The 19862-nt window shown below is 52.0% G+C and overlaps 1 protein-coding gene across 6 annotated transcripts in view; it reads left to right on the forward strand.

Moving 5' to 3' along the window:
* Positions 1–19862, forward strand: part of SCN5A (sodium channel, voltage gated, type V alpha subunit) — an 84959-nt gene that overhangs the window by 42964 nt on the left and 22133 nt on the right. For 4 of the 6 annotated variants that reach the window (XM_011953307.1, XM_011953304.1, XM_011953305.1 and 1 more), the window contains exons 14-19: positions 3374–3547; positions 4924–5274; positions 9613–10053; positions 11383–11541; positions 14596–14716; positions 15900–16054. In XM_011953307.1, coding sequence (XP_011808697.1) covers positions 3374–3547; positions 4924–5274; positions 9613–10053; positions 11383–11541; positions 14596–14716; positions 15900–16054 — 1401 coding nt within the window. The remainder of the gene's footprint in view (positions 1–3373; positions 3548–4923; positions 5275–9612; positions 10054–11382; positions 11542–14595; positions 14717–15899; positions 16055–19862) is intronic. The other 2 variants (XM_011953309.1, XM_011953308.1) reach the window with 1 other exon arrangement.

A 19862-nucleotide genomic window follows, 5' to 3' on the forward strand; every position in this document is an offset into this window, starting at 1 on the left:
AGGAAGGAAGGAAGAAAGGAAGGAAGGAAGGAAGGAAGGAAAAATGATGCTGTAGATTGTGTTTAATTGGCATGGAAGGATGTTCACAAGGTACTATGTTTTAGATACAGGTTTATAGTGCATGGAATATAGTCCCATTAAAGTCATATGCCAAGGTCAAAGAGAATTTGGGGTTCCCCGTAAGTTCCCCCAATTCCTGGAAAGCGGCCATTTGCACTCATTGCTCAGTGAACCTCCTGCCAGGAGTTAGGGGAAGTGGGTCACCATGCTCAGAGCCTCCATCTGCCAGATCCCAGTGAGCCTATAAAACATGCAGAGTTGTTTATATCTGAAGGCAGCCCCTGCCTGGGTCTGGAGCTCTTGGCCACTCTCAGCAATCACAATAAATGCTGCTGACAGTAACAGTAATCACCCTCTCGTGCGGAGTATCCACTTCACAGCCATTAGCTATAACTCCTGGAAACCTCCTACGGAGTTGTTAGTATTATCCCCATTTTATATATGAGGACCCTCAAGGCTCAGAGAGCTGAAGAAACTGGCCCAAGATCACACAGAGGCAGCCCCTGCTCTGGAATCCGGGCCTGGCCACCATTCTCTGCATATCTTAAACCATCAAGCTTTGATCACATGGCCTTAGAAAGCCTGGCATGAGCCTGTGGAAGGAGGAGGTCTGTTACCAAAATGTATGTACTTCTCAAGCTTAGCTACACATTAGAATCACCTGGGAAGTTTTTTTCTCTTTTGAATCCCCATACCTGGGTTCCACTCCAGTCCAATGTAACTAGAATCTGTAGGATGTGACCCAGGCAGCCATATTTTTAAAGCTCCCTAGGTGATTACAGAGTGCACCAAGTTTGAGAGCTCATGGTCAAAAACAGCACTTGAACTTTAAATCCCAGGAATCTAGTCAAAATGTAGATTCTAATTCAGGGGCCTTGCAAGATTCTGCATTTCCAAAGAGCTTCCAGGTGATGCTGTAGGTCCCTGAAAAACCTTTTATCGTTTCCCTGAAGGGCACTCCCCAAGAACCTCTCCTGTCTTTTTTTTCCTGAGTCCTAGCTCCACCTGATCACTGCCATCTCGCCACCAAAACAGCTGGGAGCCTGGACAAAGTGAGGTGCAGGGCTTTTCCTGAGCTCCCTTCTCTAGAAATGAGTGTCGGCACTCATGGGTGTCAGACCCACCCTGGTGCACCCCGGCAGTGCTGGGGAAGATCAGAAGTGGGGGTCCAAGGGAGGCGCTACCCGGGCCCCACCTGTAGGGGCTCTCAGGGAAACTGTGCAGGCTGTGCTGCTGAGTGAGGGCTCTAAGCACAGCTGTGTGTCTCTCAGGCTGGGTAGGGAAGGCTCCTGGAAGTAAGCAGAGCAGCACAGGACAGGCAGGACATGGCGCACGGAAGGTCAAAGGCTCAAACATTTGTTCATCTATTCAACAGACACTAGTGGACCACCTATGGGCTGGGCATCGTTCCAGGTACAGTAGGGAAAGGTCCCTGACATCACACAGCCTATCTTCTAAACAGACGAGGCTCGATAAACAAATAGCTGTTAGATGGTGGTGTGAGGCAGAGGAAAATGAAGCAAGGATGGGGAATAAGGAATTTGGTGGGAGGGAGGCACATTTTAAGTTACCAGGACACCCATGGATCAGGTGGCTCTGAAGGGAGTGAGTTATGCGGCTGGGGAGAGGCATAACCCAGGGAAAGGGAGCAGCAAGTGCAAAGGCCCCGAGGAGGGGACAGCAAGGAACAGGCGTGGCTGGAACAGGAGAGCAACAGGCAATGGGGTAGGGGGTTGGAAAAGATATGGAAGCAGGTTTGGGTGCTGGGGAGAGAAGCAGGTCTCAAGGCTGTCTCTCTATGTGTGAGGAATGCAAACTGAGGCTGGAGGATTTCAGGGTCCTTCCCTTTCCCAAGACCCGGCTGATGGAGGAGCAGTTCCCTCTGGGCACAAGCACTAAAGGGACCCCTGAAGTCAAGAGGGCTGGGCTGGTGGGTGGTGCCCTGTGTGGCAGTGCTGAGGAGCCTGCCCACCTGCCCTCCTGGTGCCTACCCCTGAGCCAACAGCATCCCGCTGCCCTGCAGCCCACCTCCACAGGGCCTCTTCTGAGCTGATGAGGAGAGGATGGCACTGGGGTGGCCAGCAAATGCCTCTCTTTCTAGCACAGAGCTCCGTCAGGGCAGGTGCCCAGACCAGAGTGACCTCCCCACCTGATTGCCAACCCCGGTGAGGTGCCTCAGCAATGCCCGTCTCTGACCCCCACCTCCTCACAACTGCTGCAGGCCTGACACTGTTCTCAGGGGTACTCTGGCCCTCTGGCTTTAGCCCTCCCCTCCAAAAGACCCTGAGTGCCTCCTCACTGCCCTCAGGACAGCCCCCCAGCTCCTCAGCATGGTCAAGAGGCCCTGCATACAGGACCCAAACTTCCTGCCATCCACACCGTCACAGAACATTCTCTCCTCTGGGAACCGGGCCCCCATCAATTGGCACACTGCAGGGCAGCTGGCATGGCTCTCTGGTCCACTGCACCATGGGATCCTTGACCACAGGGTTCTGCCGGCCAAGGCTGGGCAGCTTGGGACTCGTAAGTCCAGGCAAAGTTCAGCCTCTGCCCACTCAGGAATGTTTCTAGAAGAGAGAGGAGGTTTCCCTAAATTCTGGAGAGCAGCACTGGGTTCCTCTCCTCATTCTCAAACTTAATAGCTACATGACCCCACACAAGTTACTTAACCTCTCAGTGCTTCAGTTTCCTTACCTATAAACTGCAGGCAGTGATACTTCCTAATGGGGTTGTTGGATGAATCAAAAGAAACAACATGTGCAGAGTGTTGTGACCAGCACTTGGCACGTAGCCCTCGGGAGGCAGTGGCTGCTGATTATCACAGTGGGCAGAGTCCAGTAGGTGGATGAGGAGGAAGGGCCTCCTGAGGAGCAGGAACAGCAAGAACAGAGCCCGTGGGTCAGGGAGCCATGAGTGTCATGGTGATGCGTGGATTTGGCATGTGTCGGGTGAAAGCCCTTCCTGTGGACACACAGATCAGAAGTTTAGCGCTAGGTCATGTCACTGTCCACCGCAGGGGCCCCCTAGAGCTGTGAGTCTCTGTGGAGCCTGCAAAGGGCCCAGGACATTCCCGACGGCCAAGCTGTGTGCCTGGTGTGCTTGGTGAGCAGCTGCAAGGGCTGGGGGAGCAGGCTGGAGGAGAGAGCTGTCCCCAAGGGCTGAGCCATGGCCAAGCAAACCCCCACTGGGAGCCTGGGCGCAATCAGAGCTGGCAGTCCTGGAGGGAGCCCCTGCCACAGCAAGAGTCAGGAGGCAGGTGCCCCTGCTGGCCAGGGGATCTTTCCATCCCGAACAATTCCTGCTCCCTCCTCAGGTCTTCACAGGGATTTTCACAGCAGAGATGACCTTCAAGATCATTGCCCTCGACCCCTACTACTACTTCCAACAGGGCTGGAACATCTTTGACAGCATCATCGTCATCCTTAGCCTCATGGAGCTGGGCCTGTCCCGCATGAGCAACTTGTCGGTGCTGCGCTCCTTCCGCCTGGTACCTGGCTGGACCCACCGCAAGGGGGGGTGGGCAGGGTGGGGGCGGAGGGCTGGGCACAACCCAATCTGAGGTCATCACTTGGTCATCCCTACTTTGATCTGTCATGCCTTCACCCAACAGCCATTTGCTAGGTACCCCTGGATGCCTGGCCCAGTGCTGGTGATGGTGGGGGTACAGAGGCAGGCAAGGCAGGAGACATTCCTCCAGAGGAGCAATTGTGGTGGCTATCCTGATGAATTGCAAAGCCCTTTGTGGTCCAATGTGACCCTTTTAGCCTTCCCAGGATCCAGGAGTGGGGGTGGTATTACTACATTTCCATTTCACAGATGAGGAGACTCAGAGAGATGAAACGAATTTCCCAAAGCTACATGGCAGATAACAGAGGGAGCTGGGCTGCTAACTGCTCATCCAAGGTTCTGCCTGCTGGTTTCTGAATCAGCATCTTTAAAATATTATTGCACACACAAATCATCCGGGGATCTTGTTAAAATGCATATGCTGATTCAGTGAGTCTCAGGTGATGTCAAAGCTGCTGGTCTGTGGACCACACTTGGAGCTTGAAATGCTTGAGAGGTCCAGACATGGGGCGGGAGGTGTAATCAGGGAAGGCTTTCTGGAGGAGGTCCTGAGCACTGTGGGTTGCTGCACATACAGTGGATGGGTGTGGAGCAGCGGGGAGTGTGTAGGAAGGCAGGATGGTGGGGGCAGGAGGGAAAGCCAAGGCTGTGGGTTCTAGTCCTGACTCCACTGCTATGAACCAAGGGACTTAGACAAGTTACTCCACCTGTGAGGGTTGGCAGCTTCTTCTGTCAAATGAGGTTATACCAGTGCCAACCTCATGTGGTTATTGGGAGTTCTGACTGAGTTCATCCATTCTAAGCACAAGGCCTGGCACGCAGACATTCAGTAAGTGTTAAGCACCTTCCCCCCTTTCTCTGTGATGACTGAGAGGCAGAGGTGACTGGACGACTCAGAGATGATTTGAGCTGCCCCAAAGGATACCTGATGAGGACAGGTATGAAAGAGCAAGGACACTCCCTGTTGAGAGAATGTAGTGGGCAGTTCCTGGAAGTGAGGCCAAGGCAGAGAGGAAGCTGGTGTGGGGACGAAGAGAAGGGGTGAGTTGGGGAGGTGAGGCTGGAGCTGTTGACCTGACTCCCAGAGCAGTGCCCAGTGAAGCTGCCCTCAGGCTGTGGAGACAAACAGTAGTGGGTGCTCTGGGAAAAATGGGGGGAAAAATAGGTGTCAGTGCCCTCCAAGGACTCCCTGGACTTTCAGGCAGGAGCTAGAGAGAGTGAGGGTGCCTGCTCACTCCCGTGGGCAGCAGGAGCCAGAGACCCTCACAAGGTCCCCTGCTCTTCCTCCTTCCCCAGCTGCGGGTCTTCAAGCTGGCCAAATCGTGGCCCACCCTGAACACACTCATCAAGATCATCGGGAACTCAGTGGGGGCACTGGGGAACCTGACGCTGGTGCTAGCCATCATCGTGTTCATCTTTGCTGTGGTGGGCATGCAGCTCTTTGGCAAGAACTACTCAGAGCTGAGGGACAGCGACTCAGGCCTGCTGCCTCGCTGGCACATGATGGACTTCTTCCATGCCTTCCTCATCATCTTCCGCATCCTCTGTGGAGAGTGGATCGAGACCATGTGGGACTGCATGGAGGTGTCTGGGCAGTCATTGTGCCTGCTGGTCTTCTTGCTTGTTATGGTCATTGGCAACCTTGTGGTAAGTTGGCCAAGGGCCTCACACACACACACCATCCACTCATCTACCCAGCTACCCACCCATCCAATTATCCATTTACTTACCCTTCTATCAATCCATCTACCCATCCATCCATCCGTCTATTCATTTACCCACATTTCCATCTAACTACTCACTCATTTATTTCATCCACCTGCCATGCACTCACTTACTCATCCGTCTATATACTTACCAACAAACCATCTATTCAATGTACCCATTTATTCTTGCACCTATATGCTCATACAGCCGTCTACCTATTGATCATCCACTTATCAATCACCCACCCACCAACAAACCCACCCATCCATCTGTTCACCACTCCAGCAATCAGAAGGATCAGTAGATCCTTCCCTAGTTATCAAACCACCCATCCATTTATCCACTCATTCACCTTGTCATTCATCCATCAACCCCCTTTTGCTCATTCACTCACCCATTCACTACTCTGCTTATCAGTCACCCATTCATCAACCCCCATTCATACACTTACACATCCATATGCCCATTCATCTATCCACCCATCCATTCACTTACATAACCATCCATCCCTCCCTTCATCCATCACCCATCTGTCCACTCACCCAACAATTCACTCCTCTACTCATTCATCCACCCCCCATCTATCAACTCACCATTCACTCATTCACCAATTCCATCTATCTATTCATCTGTCTATCCAGTTGTCTACTTACTCACTCATTGACCCATCCATCTATTCACTCACTCTTCACCACATTTTTTTTTTGAGACTGAGTTTCACTCTTGTTGCCCAGGCTGGAGTGCAATGGCATCATCTCGGCTCACTACAACCTCTGTCTCCCAGGTTCAAGTGATTCTCCTGTCTCAGCCTTCCAAGTAGCTGGGATTACAGACATGCACCACCATACCTGACTAATTTTTTGTATTTTTAGTAGAGACAGGGTTTCACTATGTTGGCCAGGCTGGTCTCAAACTCCTGACCTCAGGTGATCCGCCTACCTCAGCCTCCCAAAGTGCTGGGATTACACATGTGAGCCACTGTGCCTGGCCTCTTCACTGCATTTTGCTCATTTATGCATTTACTCACTTACTTACCTATTTATTCATTATTTACTCATTTTGTTTTCATTCATTTACTTATCTGTTCATCTACCCATTGTTTTACTGTCATACACTATCAATGAATTATCACATGGTTTTTCAATTTATCTTAAACATTTGCTAAGCCATTGTTGCATGGAAAACATTGTGCCACATGCTGTTGGGCATACAGAGGCAAATGAGGTCTAGCGCCAGCCCTGACATCACTCACCAGCTTGAGAGATGACTGGGGAGGTGGAGAGTTCAAACAGGCCTGAAATAACTCTCAGACTGGTCAGAGTGATCAGAGCCATTAAGGAGGAGACCGTGGGTACTGTTCCCACTCAGCTAGGAAAATCAAGGAAAGCTTCCTGGAAGGGATTTTGTAGCTGATCTAATAAACAGGCAATGCTGAAGAGGGAAGGAGCAGGATGAGCAAAGCACAGGTGCAGACAGGTGGTGGTCCAGGTAAGGTGGAGCCCGTAGGAGCTTTCTTTATGTGTCATCCTGAGTAGTGTGGTAGGAGTCTCTGCTGTCCCATCATGAGGGGCCCACACCGTTGCTCCTGTGGGTACCTGTCTGTCCTTGGGCAGGTGCATCTTGTGTCTTTACAATGTGGGGAATTCTGGAACTGAGAAAGGTCAAAATTTAAATACCAGAGAAGGTGCCTTAGGAAGAGGCAACGTTGGGATCAGTCAGTGGTTCAGGCAGCAATCAGTGTCCACTGTGGATGTGAAGGTACCTTCCTGGGTACACAGGTGGCCCACACATGCTCAAGCAGCATACCTGCATTGTCTGGCTTCCACCCATAGCTGTATGTCTCTGTTGTGGACAGTGCAGTCACATCAGCTCATAGAGAGGTTTTACATTCACTTTTTCAGCCTGCTGTGGGGCAAGTACTATCGGCTATAGATTCCAGAGTCTTTCCCCAAACCTGTCTGACTTCTTCTCCCATGTGCCTTATCCAGACCAGGACAGGGCCAGCCAATTTGGGATCATTCCCCCGCCGGCCCGTGAGCCCAGAGGCCAAAGGAATGTAGAGCCCAGAGAGAGCGGAGCCAGGGCTCAGTGCACAATGCCACTAGAACCCTGCTCTTTGGCTGGCCCCCAGCCCCCGCTTATGTCCCCTCAAACTAGCTATCCCTTGGGGTGGAGGGTTGCTCAGCCCATCCCAACCCCAGGGCCTGCCAGGCTGTCTATTCTAAGGAGAATGAGAGTTGCCAAGCACTCAGCCCAGGGCCACGCTGAGCCATCCCTCACACACACGGAGCCCTGCGATTTCCCAGCAGATCTGCCTGAGGATGAGAAAATTAGAGGCTGCTGGAGGAGGGAGCTAATGCCAGCCCACGCAGCCCCCTCCCCGGCCGCCTGAGGAATTGGGCCTCTGCTGGGCGTGGGAGGAAGCAAGATTGCCATTGAAATGGGAAGTGATGATCAGGCAGGGCTGGGAGCAGCAGCGGCACGATTGATGGGGAAAGCGCTGGAAGAAGCTGAACTTCTGAAGCCAGCGACAAGGAGGGCCCTAGACTCCTGTGTGGGTGGGCATGGCTGCCTAGGTACCCACCCTCCGCCCCCCTACCCTACTCCCAGCCTAGGCCCAGAACTCCTGGAGGTTGGAGGATGCAGGGCCTGGTGTGAGTGGGGAAGGATCCAGTGGGCATTCTTCCTGGGAATAGAGGCGGCCATGCCTGGGTCCTTGTGGACAAAGGCCAGGGGCCAGGCCAGAGGTCGGTGTAGAGAGCAGCTCAGAATTGCATCACATGCTCTACCCCGTAGTAATGATAAAGAAGGCTGCCAGGTGTCAAAAGTGATCATCTCTCCATAGAGATAGTGTGGGAGAGCCTACCTCTTCACCTTCCGTACTGTCCGCATGAATATGTTTTACTTTTAAGCCAAAGACATGTTTCTGAGGGTGCTTTCGTCAGAATTCTCATTCCCAGCTTGCTGATAGGGATGGGGTCCCTGGTAGTGGTGTGTTTTAGAGGCTCTTGAGAAACCAGAACAGAGTCTCAGAGTGGATTTCCAAATAGAACTATGCACCCATCCTCACACACCACCCTGCCATAAAGGCGCTGGGAGGGAGGAGACACCAAGCCCATGGTGGCCTGGCGGCCTGGTGAGCCATGGGCCAGTCTGACCCATACATGTGGGAATCAGCCCACCGCCATCTTAACTGACCCTCCGTGAGACTGGGAAATGGACACAAGCCCAGCCCCTTGTCACACAGCAAAGGCCTTCTTTTTAAACAAAAGCTAAAGCTTCACTCTTGTAGGAAGGCTTAACGACAAGCAATTCTCCAGAACCATCCAAAGGCAGAGGGTTATGCAACTCCTCTTAAGAAGTCTCACGTCCCTAAGCCCTGATGATAGACCTCAATAAAATACTGCACCCTGTGGAACCTCTGACACTGCACCCTCCCCTGGCTCCCTGCAGCATAGCAGGCCTTGACCTTCACACAATACCCTTCCTAGCACCCCTCACAGCCTAGACACGGTCAGCTCTCAGTGGCCTGACCCCATGGTTAGTCCAAGTGCCTGAGGGCTGTCTGTGCCTTCCTGACCTCTTTTCCAGCTATTGCACCTTTCTCTGCCCAGTCCCAGCATCCCTCACCTGGAAAGCGTGGCAGACCTGGGCGTCAGGTGGCATGTGCCCTACAGCAGCAGCCCCAGGCCTCTGAGCACCAAGCTGGCTTCAGTGGGGAACTCAGAGGCAGGTCACTGCTCCTCCTCTTTCCAACAAAGTCCCAAAAGTTCTGGGTGGCTTCTCGGTGGGATTCTGTCTTGTGCCTGGACTCACACTTCCCAGAAAGGAGACCTGTGCCCATCCTAACCCCACTGCCCCTCACTACTCCTAAGGCAGCAGGAAGAGGAAAAGGGAGAAGAAGGCTTGTGTGTAGAAGCCACTGGTGCCAAGACAGGGCTCAGTGTGTGTGACTGGGCTAGCCCCTCACTTTGACACTGAATGCACGCATAGTTCTCCCATGAACCTGAGCCAGGACACGACATCCTCAATTCAGACTGTGTCTGAGCCCTTGGAAAGAGGAATTCGAATTTGCATTTTCTTTTATAGCCAAACCTTCCATATTCAAGAAAACGAGGGGTTAGGATGAGGGCTCAGGGCCCTGGATTCGAGCCTCGGAGCTGTTTGTCACAGGTAGTCTTAAAGGTCTCTAGGCCTCAGTTTCCCCGTCATAGAACTGGGACTGGATGGCTTGGCATGACGCATTGCCTTGGTGAGCCTGACCCATTATCTCGACAGGTCCTGAATCTCTTCCTGGCCTTGCTGCTCAGCTCCTTCAGTGCAGAAAACCTCACATCCCCTGATGAGGACAGAGAGATGAACAACCTCCAGCTGGCCCTGGCCCGCATCCAGCGGGGCCTGCGCTTTGTCAAGCGGACCACCTGGGACTTCTGCTGTGGGCTCCTGCGGCAGCAGCCTCAAAAGCCCGCAGCCCTTGCCACTCAGGGCCAGCTGCCCAGCTGCATTGCCACCCCCTACTCCCCACCACCCCCAGCGACAGAGAAGGTACCTCCCACCCGCAAGGAAACACGGTTTGAGGAAGGCGAGCAGCCAGGTCAGGGAACCCCCAGGGATCCAGAGCCTGTGTGTGTGCCCATCGCTGTGGCTGAGTCAGACACAGATGACCAGGAAGAGGATGAGGAGAACAGCCTGGACACGGAGGAGGAATCCAGCAAGCAGGTGGGCCCTCACCCCTGCACGTATCTACAGGGCCCAGAGCTCTGCTGTCCGGGCCACCCAGCCTCGCTCAAAGCAGCTGCCTCTGCCAGCCTCTCAGAGCGGTGCTGAGACCAGCCCTCAACCCTCTCTTCCTAACTCAGTCCAGAAGCTGACCTGGGGTGGCGCTGCTGTCCACCACTCATGCCCTGGCTAGGCATGGGGAGCTCACTGTACGACAGGGAGACTGAGGCATGGCAAGAGAGACTTGCTAGGTGTTCCTCATGAGTTTAGAACAGAGCCTGTAGCCCCTAGTCCCCACACTGACCATTGTCCCCCTCCAGGACTGGCAAGGTAGTATCTTGGTGAAGGAGAAGTACAGTTTTCTGACCTCCAGACTGCCCCTTCCCCTCCTCCCACACCCAGGGCTCATTCTAAGATTTAAAAATAAGCATCCCTAAGACTGAGGTGTCAGGGACAGCACTATCTTATCTCCCAACCTGTTATTTTTAACACTGGGGCCAGAGTCTGCACAAAGCAGCCAGGGCCCACCCCTCCCCTCCCCTCCCCTCCATTTTCCCTTGGCCTGAGCCAGGCTCAGGTGGCTTCTCCTTAGGGCTTTAGGTCAAGCCCCCAGGAGTGTTCTCCCTGTTGAGTCGGGCCCATCTTGGCTGCTTCCTCTGGGCCTGCACTGGGTGGGCCTGGCTGTGGAGAGCAGCGACTCCCCATGTGTGGAACTTGATCTAAGGCTCTGGGCTTGGTTTCACGTCCTCCTGCCTCCCTGTGGTCCCAGAGGCCACCCTTTCAGTCAGGTTGTGGGGCAGTGGCAATGTCTGCTCAGGGAGGGGCAGTGTTGGTGTTGCCAGGACCACAGTTTCCAATGATCTCCAGCACAGGAGGGGCATTCCAGCTGCCTCTGCTTTCCCTTCTCCGTTCCTTCTCTTGAGCCCGTCGACTCTGGCTCTCTGGGAGATGTGTGTGTTCTCATCTGAGAGTGCCACGGGGACTCATGAGGGAAGTCAATGTGCCCTTCCTACAGTGGCCAGCATTTGTGAGCTGGCCATCGCGGCCCAGCTGCACCCTTCCAGGGAGTCTGGGGAGGGGGAGTTATGCCAGGCTGGCCAGGGGCTTTGTCTGGCTCTAGGCCCTTTGCCTGAACCTACCAGGAACCTCCCACCTGCCTGCTCAGGCCCCATGAGGGAGGGGTCTTCAGTGAGATGGAGGCCCCATGAAGACAGCTGGAGGCAGTGACCGAGATGCACGGGCAGGGTCTGAAACCCCCAGGGTCAGGGCCCTGGAGACCTGCTGGCTGGGTGTGTGGACTCAGCTCATAGGCTGGGGTCTTTTCAACAGGAATCCCAGCCTGTGTCCGCTGGCCCAGAGGCCCCTCCAGATTCCAGGACCTGGAGCCAGGTGTCAGCGACTGCCTCCTCCGAGGCCGAGGCCAGTGTATCTCAGGCTGACTGGCAGCAGCAGCGGAAAGCGGAACCCCAGGCTCCAGGGTGTGGTGAGGTAATGCATGCCTTTGTCCATGAAGCCGGCAGGCCACTGCTGCTTGGGTCAGAGCCAGGCTGTGAGAGGTGCACACCTGCATTTGCTGTTGGGAGCCACAGCCACTGTCACAGGCAGCGTGGAAGACCAGTCTGCAGAGGGGAGAGTGGGCATCCCTGTCCTGACAGGGAGAGATGGTGCAGGGCCCAAGGCCAAGGGGAAATTCTGGAAATTCTGGTCCCAAACTCTGATGCAGTACTAACCCACTACCTCCATGTGTTCACCTTCTCCACACACTCCATCCCTGTGTTTTGGTCCTGTTTGGCAAATATTTGTCCTGTGAATCTCCTCATCCAAAGACTTCAGGAGGCTGGGCACGGTGGCTCGCTGTAATTTTAATACTTTGGGAGGCCAAGGCAGGTGGATCACTTGAGGTCAGGAGTTCAAGATCAGCCTGGCCAACATGGTGAAACCCCGTCTCTGCTAAAAATACCAAAATTAGCTGAGCATGGTGGTGCATGCCTGGTAATCCCAGCTACTCAGGAAGCTGAGGCCTGAGAATCACTTGAACCCTGGAGGTGGAGATTGCAGCGAGCCAAGATTGTACCTCTGCACTCCAGCCTGGGTGACAGAGGGAGATCCTGTCTCAAAAACAAAAACAAAAAACAAAGAAGACTTCAGGGAGCTCTGAGAATAAGCACATTGCCCACCAGCAGCTTCTTATCTGCACCAAAGCAGAGGCCACAAGTGGGAAGCCCACCCAGCCTACCACTGCATTTTGATCTGGCCACAGAAAGGTTTTACTTTAAATTAGCTGCCACTATTTAAAAATGGGGAGCTTTTATGTAAAAATCTGCATTTCCGGCTTCTCTTGAAAAATCAGAAGACGTGCCACCCTGCTAGAGGCAAGTGAAAGCCACCTCCTGGATGCTGGCTGGAGTTCTCTAGTTTGCCACAGAGCCATCTGCCTGACTGCATTTTGTTACCTGCCTGATTCTGTAAGCATTGAAGTTTGCAACCCCTGAGCAAGAGGCTGGTGGCATTGCTGACTAAGTTGCCCAGTCTCACTCACATCTAGCCCACAGAAGGTGGAGGGCACATGTTCAGAATGCTTGGTGGCCACTGTCCTGCAGCCTGACCTCACTCAGTGCAGCACTTGTGCCTTTTCCTCTTTTGTGAGATGGGCCCATGTGAGTTTTGCAAGCATGGTCAGTTTTTGGAGCACAAGGGCCTACCAGAGTCATCTTCCTGACTGTGCAGATCACGGTTCTCCACTCGATGATCTGAGCCGTGAAGGCACGTGGGGACAGGAAGACACAGGAGAGAGGCAGAATGTCATGGGAGAGAAGAGGCTCTCACACGGATGCTAACCTTTGAATGAATTTTAAAAGTCTGCCTTTCTTCAAATCAGTTCATGGGGGAGCCTATATAAGGGAGAGATAGGCTGGGGTTTTCCTGGGAAAGGGACTCCCTCGTCTCACCTGCAGTAGGACCTGAGAACATGTCCTCTCACATGGCAGCCCCATGGACTTCAGACAGCTCCAGTGTTGGAAAGAAAAATAAGCATGCTACTCTCCTCTGGCCTGCCTCTTTCATCACCCAACTCCTTTCATCCCCTAACTGAGCTGGGAGGAGAGGGGAAGGAACCCTCAAAGCCACGGGGGACCACGAGAGGCTGAGCCCCATCTCTCTGGCCAAAGATCCACCTGCACTGAGCAGTAGGCTCTGTTTTCCCTCCAGAATCCATCCCTTTCCCATCACAGATCTCAAAAATGGAAAAGAAGCCCCTGAGGCATCAGCAGATTGATTCATCAAAGGAAAAGAAAAGAAAGAAGGCAGCCGTAGGAGCATAGCCATGCCCAAGAATTCAGACAAGCCCCTCTCTAAATGGAGCCTGGGCCTGAGCTGATGTGAGGTGGGGGCATCCAAGATGGGGGCTTTGGACCTGACCTGAAGGGAATGATGGATTTTCCCCCAACATACCCATCTTTACGCCCCATTTCCTAGAAGCAGAGGGATTCCTGTGCAAATGACTTGTTGAGGGTGTTCTCAGGAGAAACCCATGAGAAAGTAAAAGAAACAGGATGAGGCAAAGGAGGAAGCTACGGAAGGGCTTTCCAGCTGGAGTCAGCCTCATCCTGTCCCAAGTAGAGCTCTGGGGCATGAACTGCACCACAGCATTGTCCCAACTCAAGGCTAGGGGCTGGCCTTCTGTATTCCTGTATCAGTGGCTGCTGGGCACTGGCCACCCCTCGGGACGGCAGCCCCCAGCTGAAGATGATTTTTTGGAGGAGGGCCAGCTGAGCAGCTAGTGTTCACAGTGGCTGGGAATGGGTGCACTAGTCTCATGCACTGGAATTGGGCAGGGTACCCACAGTGGCCCCTGTAACACCCCTCCACACCCACACCCACAAGTGACACACACGGACACTCACGAGGGCACGCCTGCATGCACATGCCTCTCTGTAGCCTCCCTATAATCAAGTTATTGAGGTCAAGGCAGCAGACTTGCAAGGACAGGAAGTGGAGGGCTCCATCACCTTCCCAGCCTCCAGGCTCTGCCCAGCACACCAGAACCCACGGGGATTGGGCAAAACATGTGGGTGGGGTTGTTGGCCTGTTCTCTGCAGTCTGAGCTTGCTGCCTGTGTGTTGCCCGGGATCCGGGTTCTGACTTGTTCTGGATGTGGCATGCCTGTTTCCACTGTGTGTGCCATGCCACCACGATGTGTCCATGTCCCACCGTGTGTCCATGTTGCTACCCCATGTCCGTTTTGCTCCCAGCTAGATGCAGTCCCCATCCCCAGTGGCTTCCCAGACCCCTTTCACAGCCCCCACACCCTAGCCCCAGACTCCAGCAGACCAGAATCACAGACCCGGGAGCTCCCAGGTCCAGCCTTGGCCCAGCCCTGACTGCCCAAAGGTGGCTCTGTGGCAGGTCCCAGGATGCGTCCTGAAGATGCTGCCTCCCTTCAGGGAGCCCCAGGCTCCTTCAGACTCTGGGCTTGAGGCCAAAGGCTGCTACTCAGTCCACACTCACACCCTTTCCCACCCTGCCCCACACCCCTGTCCACAGACCCAAGAGGACAGTTGCTCCGAGGGCAGCACAGCAGACATGACCAACACCGCTGAGCTCCTGGAGCAGATCCCTGACCTGGGCCAGGATGTCAAGGATCCAGAGGACTGCTTCACTGAAGGTAATGGCCCGGGCAACCCTCTGCCCCAGTGTCAGTTCCACCCAGAGGGGACAGGAGGACCAGCAGCTCTTTGGAGCCCAGGGCCACGTGGCACCAACACCCTGCCTTAGATATCTGCCCACATCCTCCATTCCTCTGCTACCCTGGGGGTTCCTCCATCTGCCTGACGTGTCTGCCTACGGGGTGCTGGGCTGGACAGCTGCACCAAGGACTGGAGACACTGTGTTTGTGGTGTGTTAGCATCACTGTGTGCCCCACAGCAGTAGGGTCTGGGTCTAATTCGCTCCTGTACCACCAGGCCCTAGCACGGTGCCTGACACATAGTGGGCCCTCTGTAAATCCTTGAGGCAGGTATGACATGTGGCTGTGTTGACTGGCATCTATAGTTTTTATGGATTGGTGGTATATTTGGAGGGTAACTGGGGATAAAATGAGAGCTTGGCTGGGCGCGGTGGCTCACACTTGTAATCCCCACTATGGGAGGCCAAGGCGGATGGATGATCAGAGGTCAGGAGTTCAAAACCAGCCTGGCCAACATGGCGAAACCCTGTCTCTACTAAAAAAACAAAAATTAGCTGGGCGTGGTGGTGGGCACCTGGAGGCTGAGGCAGGAGAATCGCTTGAACCCAGGAGGCGGAGGTTGCAGTGAGCCAAAATTGTACCATTGCACTCCAGCCTGGGCAACAAGAGTGAAACATCTCAAGAAAAGAGAGAGAGAGAAAAAAAATGAGAGCTTGCCCTTCATGTGACACATCCATGGGGGCTCTCATTGAGGGGTCTGCCCTTCCCAAGGCTCAGAAACTACAAACATGGAGAAGGCCCAGGGAATGCCCAGGAGTTCCTACCATTTCCCCAGGGGGACAGTTTCCCAGATGAGCAGCAGACAAGCTGGAACCTGTCCCAGCCCAGCCTTGTCCCTGCCCAGGCCTGCCAGGCTGTTCACCCACTCACTGGGTGCTCAGTCCATCCATCCTCCTCACAGGGTGTCTGCAGAGCGTGCAGCCCCCATGGGTGGTGCCCACGGCCCTCGCTCACATGGCCCTGCTCACCATATTGCCCTGTTCGCCACCCCCACCATCGTAGCTCTTTCTGTCAGTCATCTCTTCAACCATTCAACCTTCTGCCATTAGACGTGGGCATTCACAGGCCCTGAGCTGGGCCTGACCCTCACCCTCTCCCATAGGCTGTGTCCGGCGCTGTCCCTGCTGTGCGGTGGACACCACACAAGCCCCAGGGAAGGTCTGGTGGCGGTTGCGCAAGACCTGCTACCACATCGTAGAGCACAGCTGGTTCGAGACATTCATCATCTTCATGATCCTGCTCAGCAGTGGAGCGCTGGTACCCTCCTGGGGATGCAGGGTTGGGGCAGGGACGGCTGGAGGAGGAGGGGAGGGCAGGGAAAGGAGGTCTCCAGCTGGTAAGTCAGATCAGAAACTGGGGCAGAGCCTCTGCTGAAAATGTGCTCCCCAGCCCCCCAGAGCAGGGAACAGCTCACAAACTCTCAACACCCACGGCACATAGGGAGGCCAGAGCAGGAAGGGCTCGCAGAGCGCATATGTCCAGGCCTTCGTCTTTGTTCCACAAAAGGGAAATGATTTGCCCCAGATCACCAGCCTCCTGCACCAGAGCTCTGGTGACACACCCACCTACACACAGCATCAGTGTTCGGTCAAGCTGTCACAGTGCAGTTAACCATGCCGGCTCATAGTACGGTGCTGGCTCCACTGAGTCCATGTCTTCAGGCTGGAGGCTGCGCCCTATAGTTCACACATGGTGACGTTTAATCCCCATGACAACTCTTTGTAGAAACATTAAGTAACTTGCTCAAGGTCCCACCACTCAGGAACCACAGATCTGGTATTTGAACCCAAGCAGTCAGATTCCAGAGTCCTTTGTCTTGACCTCTCATTTGTTCGGTCAGTCTTCTAAGCTCTCCTTGTATCTAGCTCTGTGTATTCAGCCATGTGGGAGCCACAGGAGGCCTCAGCCCTGGCCTCAGGAACACCTAATCAGGGTGATGGGAGGTCAGAGAAGGTGGAGCAATCAGGGTAGTCTCCCTGGAGGAAGCAGATAGAGCTGGACCGTGGAGAGCAGGGAGGTGTTGAAGCCAGGAGGAGCAGTGAGGCCCTCCAGGGTTGCCCCATCTGGCTCCCAGGCACGCTGCTCTAATCTCTCAGAGCATTTCCAGGAAGAGATGGAACAGCCCTGAAGGGGGTTCTGGGAGATGCTGGTGAAGCAGGGAGAAGGGTGATTAAGAAAGCAGAAGATGGCCAGGCGCAGTAGCTCACACCTGTAATCCCAGCACTTTGGGGGGCCGAGGGATCACCTGAGGTTAGGAGTTCGAGACCAGCCTGGCCAACATGGCAAAACCCCATCTCTACTAAAAATACAACAATTAGCCGAGTGTGGTGGCGGGTGCCTGTAATCCCAGCTACTTGGGAGACTGAGGCATGAGAATCACTTGAACTCAGGAGGCAGAGGTTGCAGTGAGCCGAGGTCATGCCACTGTACTCCAGCCTGGAGGACACAGCGAGACTCAGTCTGAAAAAAAAAAAGAGAGACATGGAAACTTTGCTGGACCAGGGGAAGTAAGAGCCTGCGGAAACTTTGCTGGACCAGGGAAAGCCTGTATTGCTGGGGAGGTGAGAACCCCATAGATGAGCAACTAACAGAATGCTTTAGACCACAGAGTGAGAGAAAGGGCACTTTGATCTAAGCTATGTGCCTCCATTCCATGCTGCCTCCTCCTGTGGGGTTAGGCCATGGGGAGGCACTGTGGATGTCACTTGGAAACCTCTGGGCCTCCCACCTGACCCCGGGCTGCCCCGCCCGTGTTCCAGAATGGGCCTGGAGCCATGACTTGCAGCCTGCCTGCTGTTTTACCATTGGCAGCTAGAGCCAAATCTCTGTAGGCTTCAGAGAAAGATGGTTTGACAATATGTTAACGAGTTTTGTTTTTAAACAGCCACAAACAAGGGCAGCCAGAGCCATTTCGTCTGGGCTGTGGAGGGAAAGCTCAGCTTGGCATAAGTGAGGAGGAGTTTTGGCAAGCATCTGGTGAATCTAATCAGGGTAGACAGCCAAGTTCTGTTGTTAAAAAACCACGTCAATGATATATTGAGAAAAAGAGAAATCTGAGTGTGTTATTTAAAGTTGTAAACTTATTTAACAGAAAGCAAACTATATCCTTTCCAAATTGCTAAGGGATTTTTTTTTTTAAGGAAAAGCAGAGATCTCACAGCAAAAGATAGAGGGAAAAAGAAGCAACAAGAAAACATAAGTCAGAAAACAAAATAGTATAATAGAGGCAAGATCAAACATGTGTTTTAATAATAAATGTAACTGGATAAAATTCATCTTTTAAAAGGAAAGGACTCAGAATGGATTAAAAAAAAATCTTCAGCCATGTGCTCTCAAATGACAAACCTAAACCAATGTGACTCAGAAATATTAAAAGTCACCAGGCATGGTGGCTCATGCCTGTAATTCCAGCACTTTGGGAGGCTAAGGCAGGAGGGTGACTTGAGCCCAGGAGTTCAAGATCAGCCTGAGGAACATAGTAAGACCCCACCTCTACAAAAAGATTTTTTAAAATTAGCCGGGCATGGTGGCATATGCCTGTGGTCCCAGCTACTCAGGAGGCTGAGGGGAGAGGATCGCTTGAGCCTGAGAGGTCAAGGCTGCAGTGAGCCCTGTTCACACCAATGCCTTCCAGCCTGGGTGACTGAGCAAGACCTTGTCTAAAATATATATATATACACACACATACACACAAATATATATATATAAAATATATGTGTATATATGTTATATATATAGTGAACTAATAAAGTAGATCAGGCAAATGCAAATAATGACAACAAATTCAGGGTGCTTTTTGTTTATTGAATTCAAGGTTAAAAGCTTGAGATGAGACACAGAGGGTCCAACCTATAATGAAAATATAACTATTGGCTGGGTGCAGTGGCTCATGCCTGTAATCCTAACACTTTGGGAGGCTGAGACAGGAGGACCGCTTGAGGCCAGGAATTCAAGACCAGCCTAGGCAACATAGTGAGACCCCCATCTCTACAAAAAAGAAAAATTAGCCAGGCATGATGGCACATGTCTGTAGTCCCAGTTTCTCAGGAGACTGAGGTGGGAGGATTGATTGAGCCCAGGAGGTGAAAGCTGTAGTGAGCCATGAACATGCCACTGCATTCCAGCCTGGGTGACAGAGCAAAACCCTGTCTCAAAAAAAGAAAAAAAAAAGTGTGTGTATGTGTGTGTGTATAAAATACATATACATTTACACACATAAATATATAAATATCTATAAAAGAATATAGATTTACCCAAAATATATAAATATAGATTATACAAAATATATAAATATATGTAGAAATATATAAATATATAAAATATATTTGTGTATTAAATATGTAACTATAATCTATATAAATATGTTTATATAATATATGAATATATCTTTATAAAAATATATTTATATAATTATACATACATATATAATTTTATATATATTTATATAATTATATACAATTATATAAACCTACATAAATATAAGTATATAGTATAATATATAATTACATATACCTATATAAGTTCATATATATTATATGTATAGCTATTATGTATACATTTGCTTGGGATTGCATAGCACTTCAATATACAAAACCAAAACCACTGGAGAAAAAAACAGGAAAAAGTGACAACAGTGCACTAGTACTGGGAAACACTGCCATACTTCTATTAGTTCTCGACATTCCAGTGGAAAGAACAAGACAATCAGAGATCTAAATACATATATATTTATATATAATAAATTTGACCTAACATCATAATAATAAAGACAATAGCGAACTCTTAAATAGCACTCACTATATTCCAGATACTGTTCTAAGCATTTTATAAGCATTAATTCATTTAATTCTCACAATAACCCTATGAGAGAGGTACTATTATTAATCCTATTTTACAGATATGGAAAGTACTAGAAATGGAAAAAATAGGAGGATAAAAACAAACACCTGGCCAGGCGTGGTGGCTCATGCCTGTAATTCCATCACGAGATCAGGAGATCTAGACCGTCCTGGCTAACACGGTGAAACCCCGTCTCTACTAAAAATACAAAAAATTAGCCGGGCGT

The sequence above is a fragment of the Colobus angolensis genome, unplaced genomic scaffold (assembly GCF_000951035.1).
Source record: "Colobus angolensis palliatus isolate OR3802 unplaced genomic scaffold, Cang.pa_1.0 Scaffold36, whole genome shotgun sequence".
NCBI classification, from domain to species: Eukaryota; Metazoa; Chordata; class Mammalia; order Primates; family Cercopithecidae; genus Colobus; species Colobus angolensis.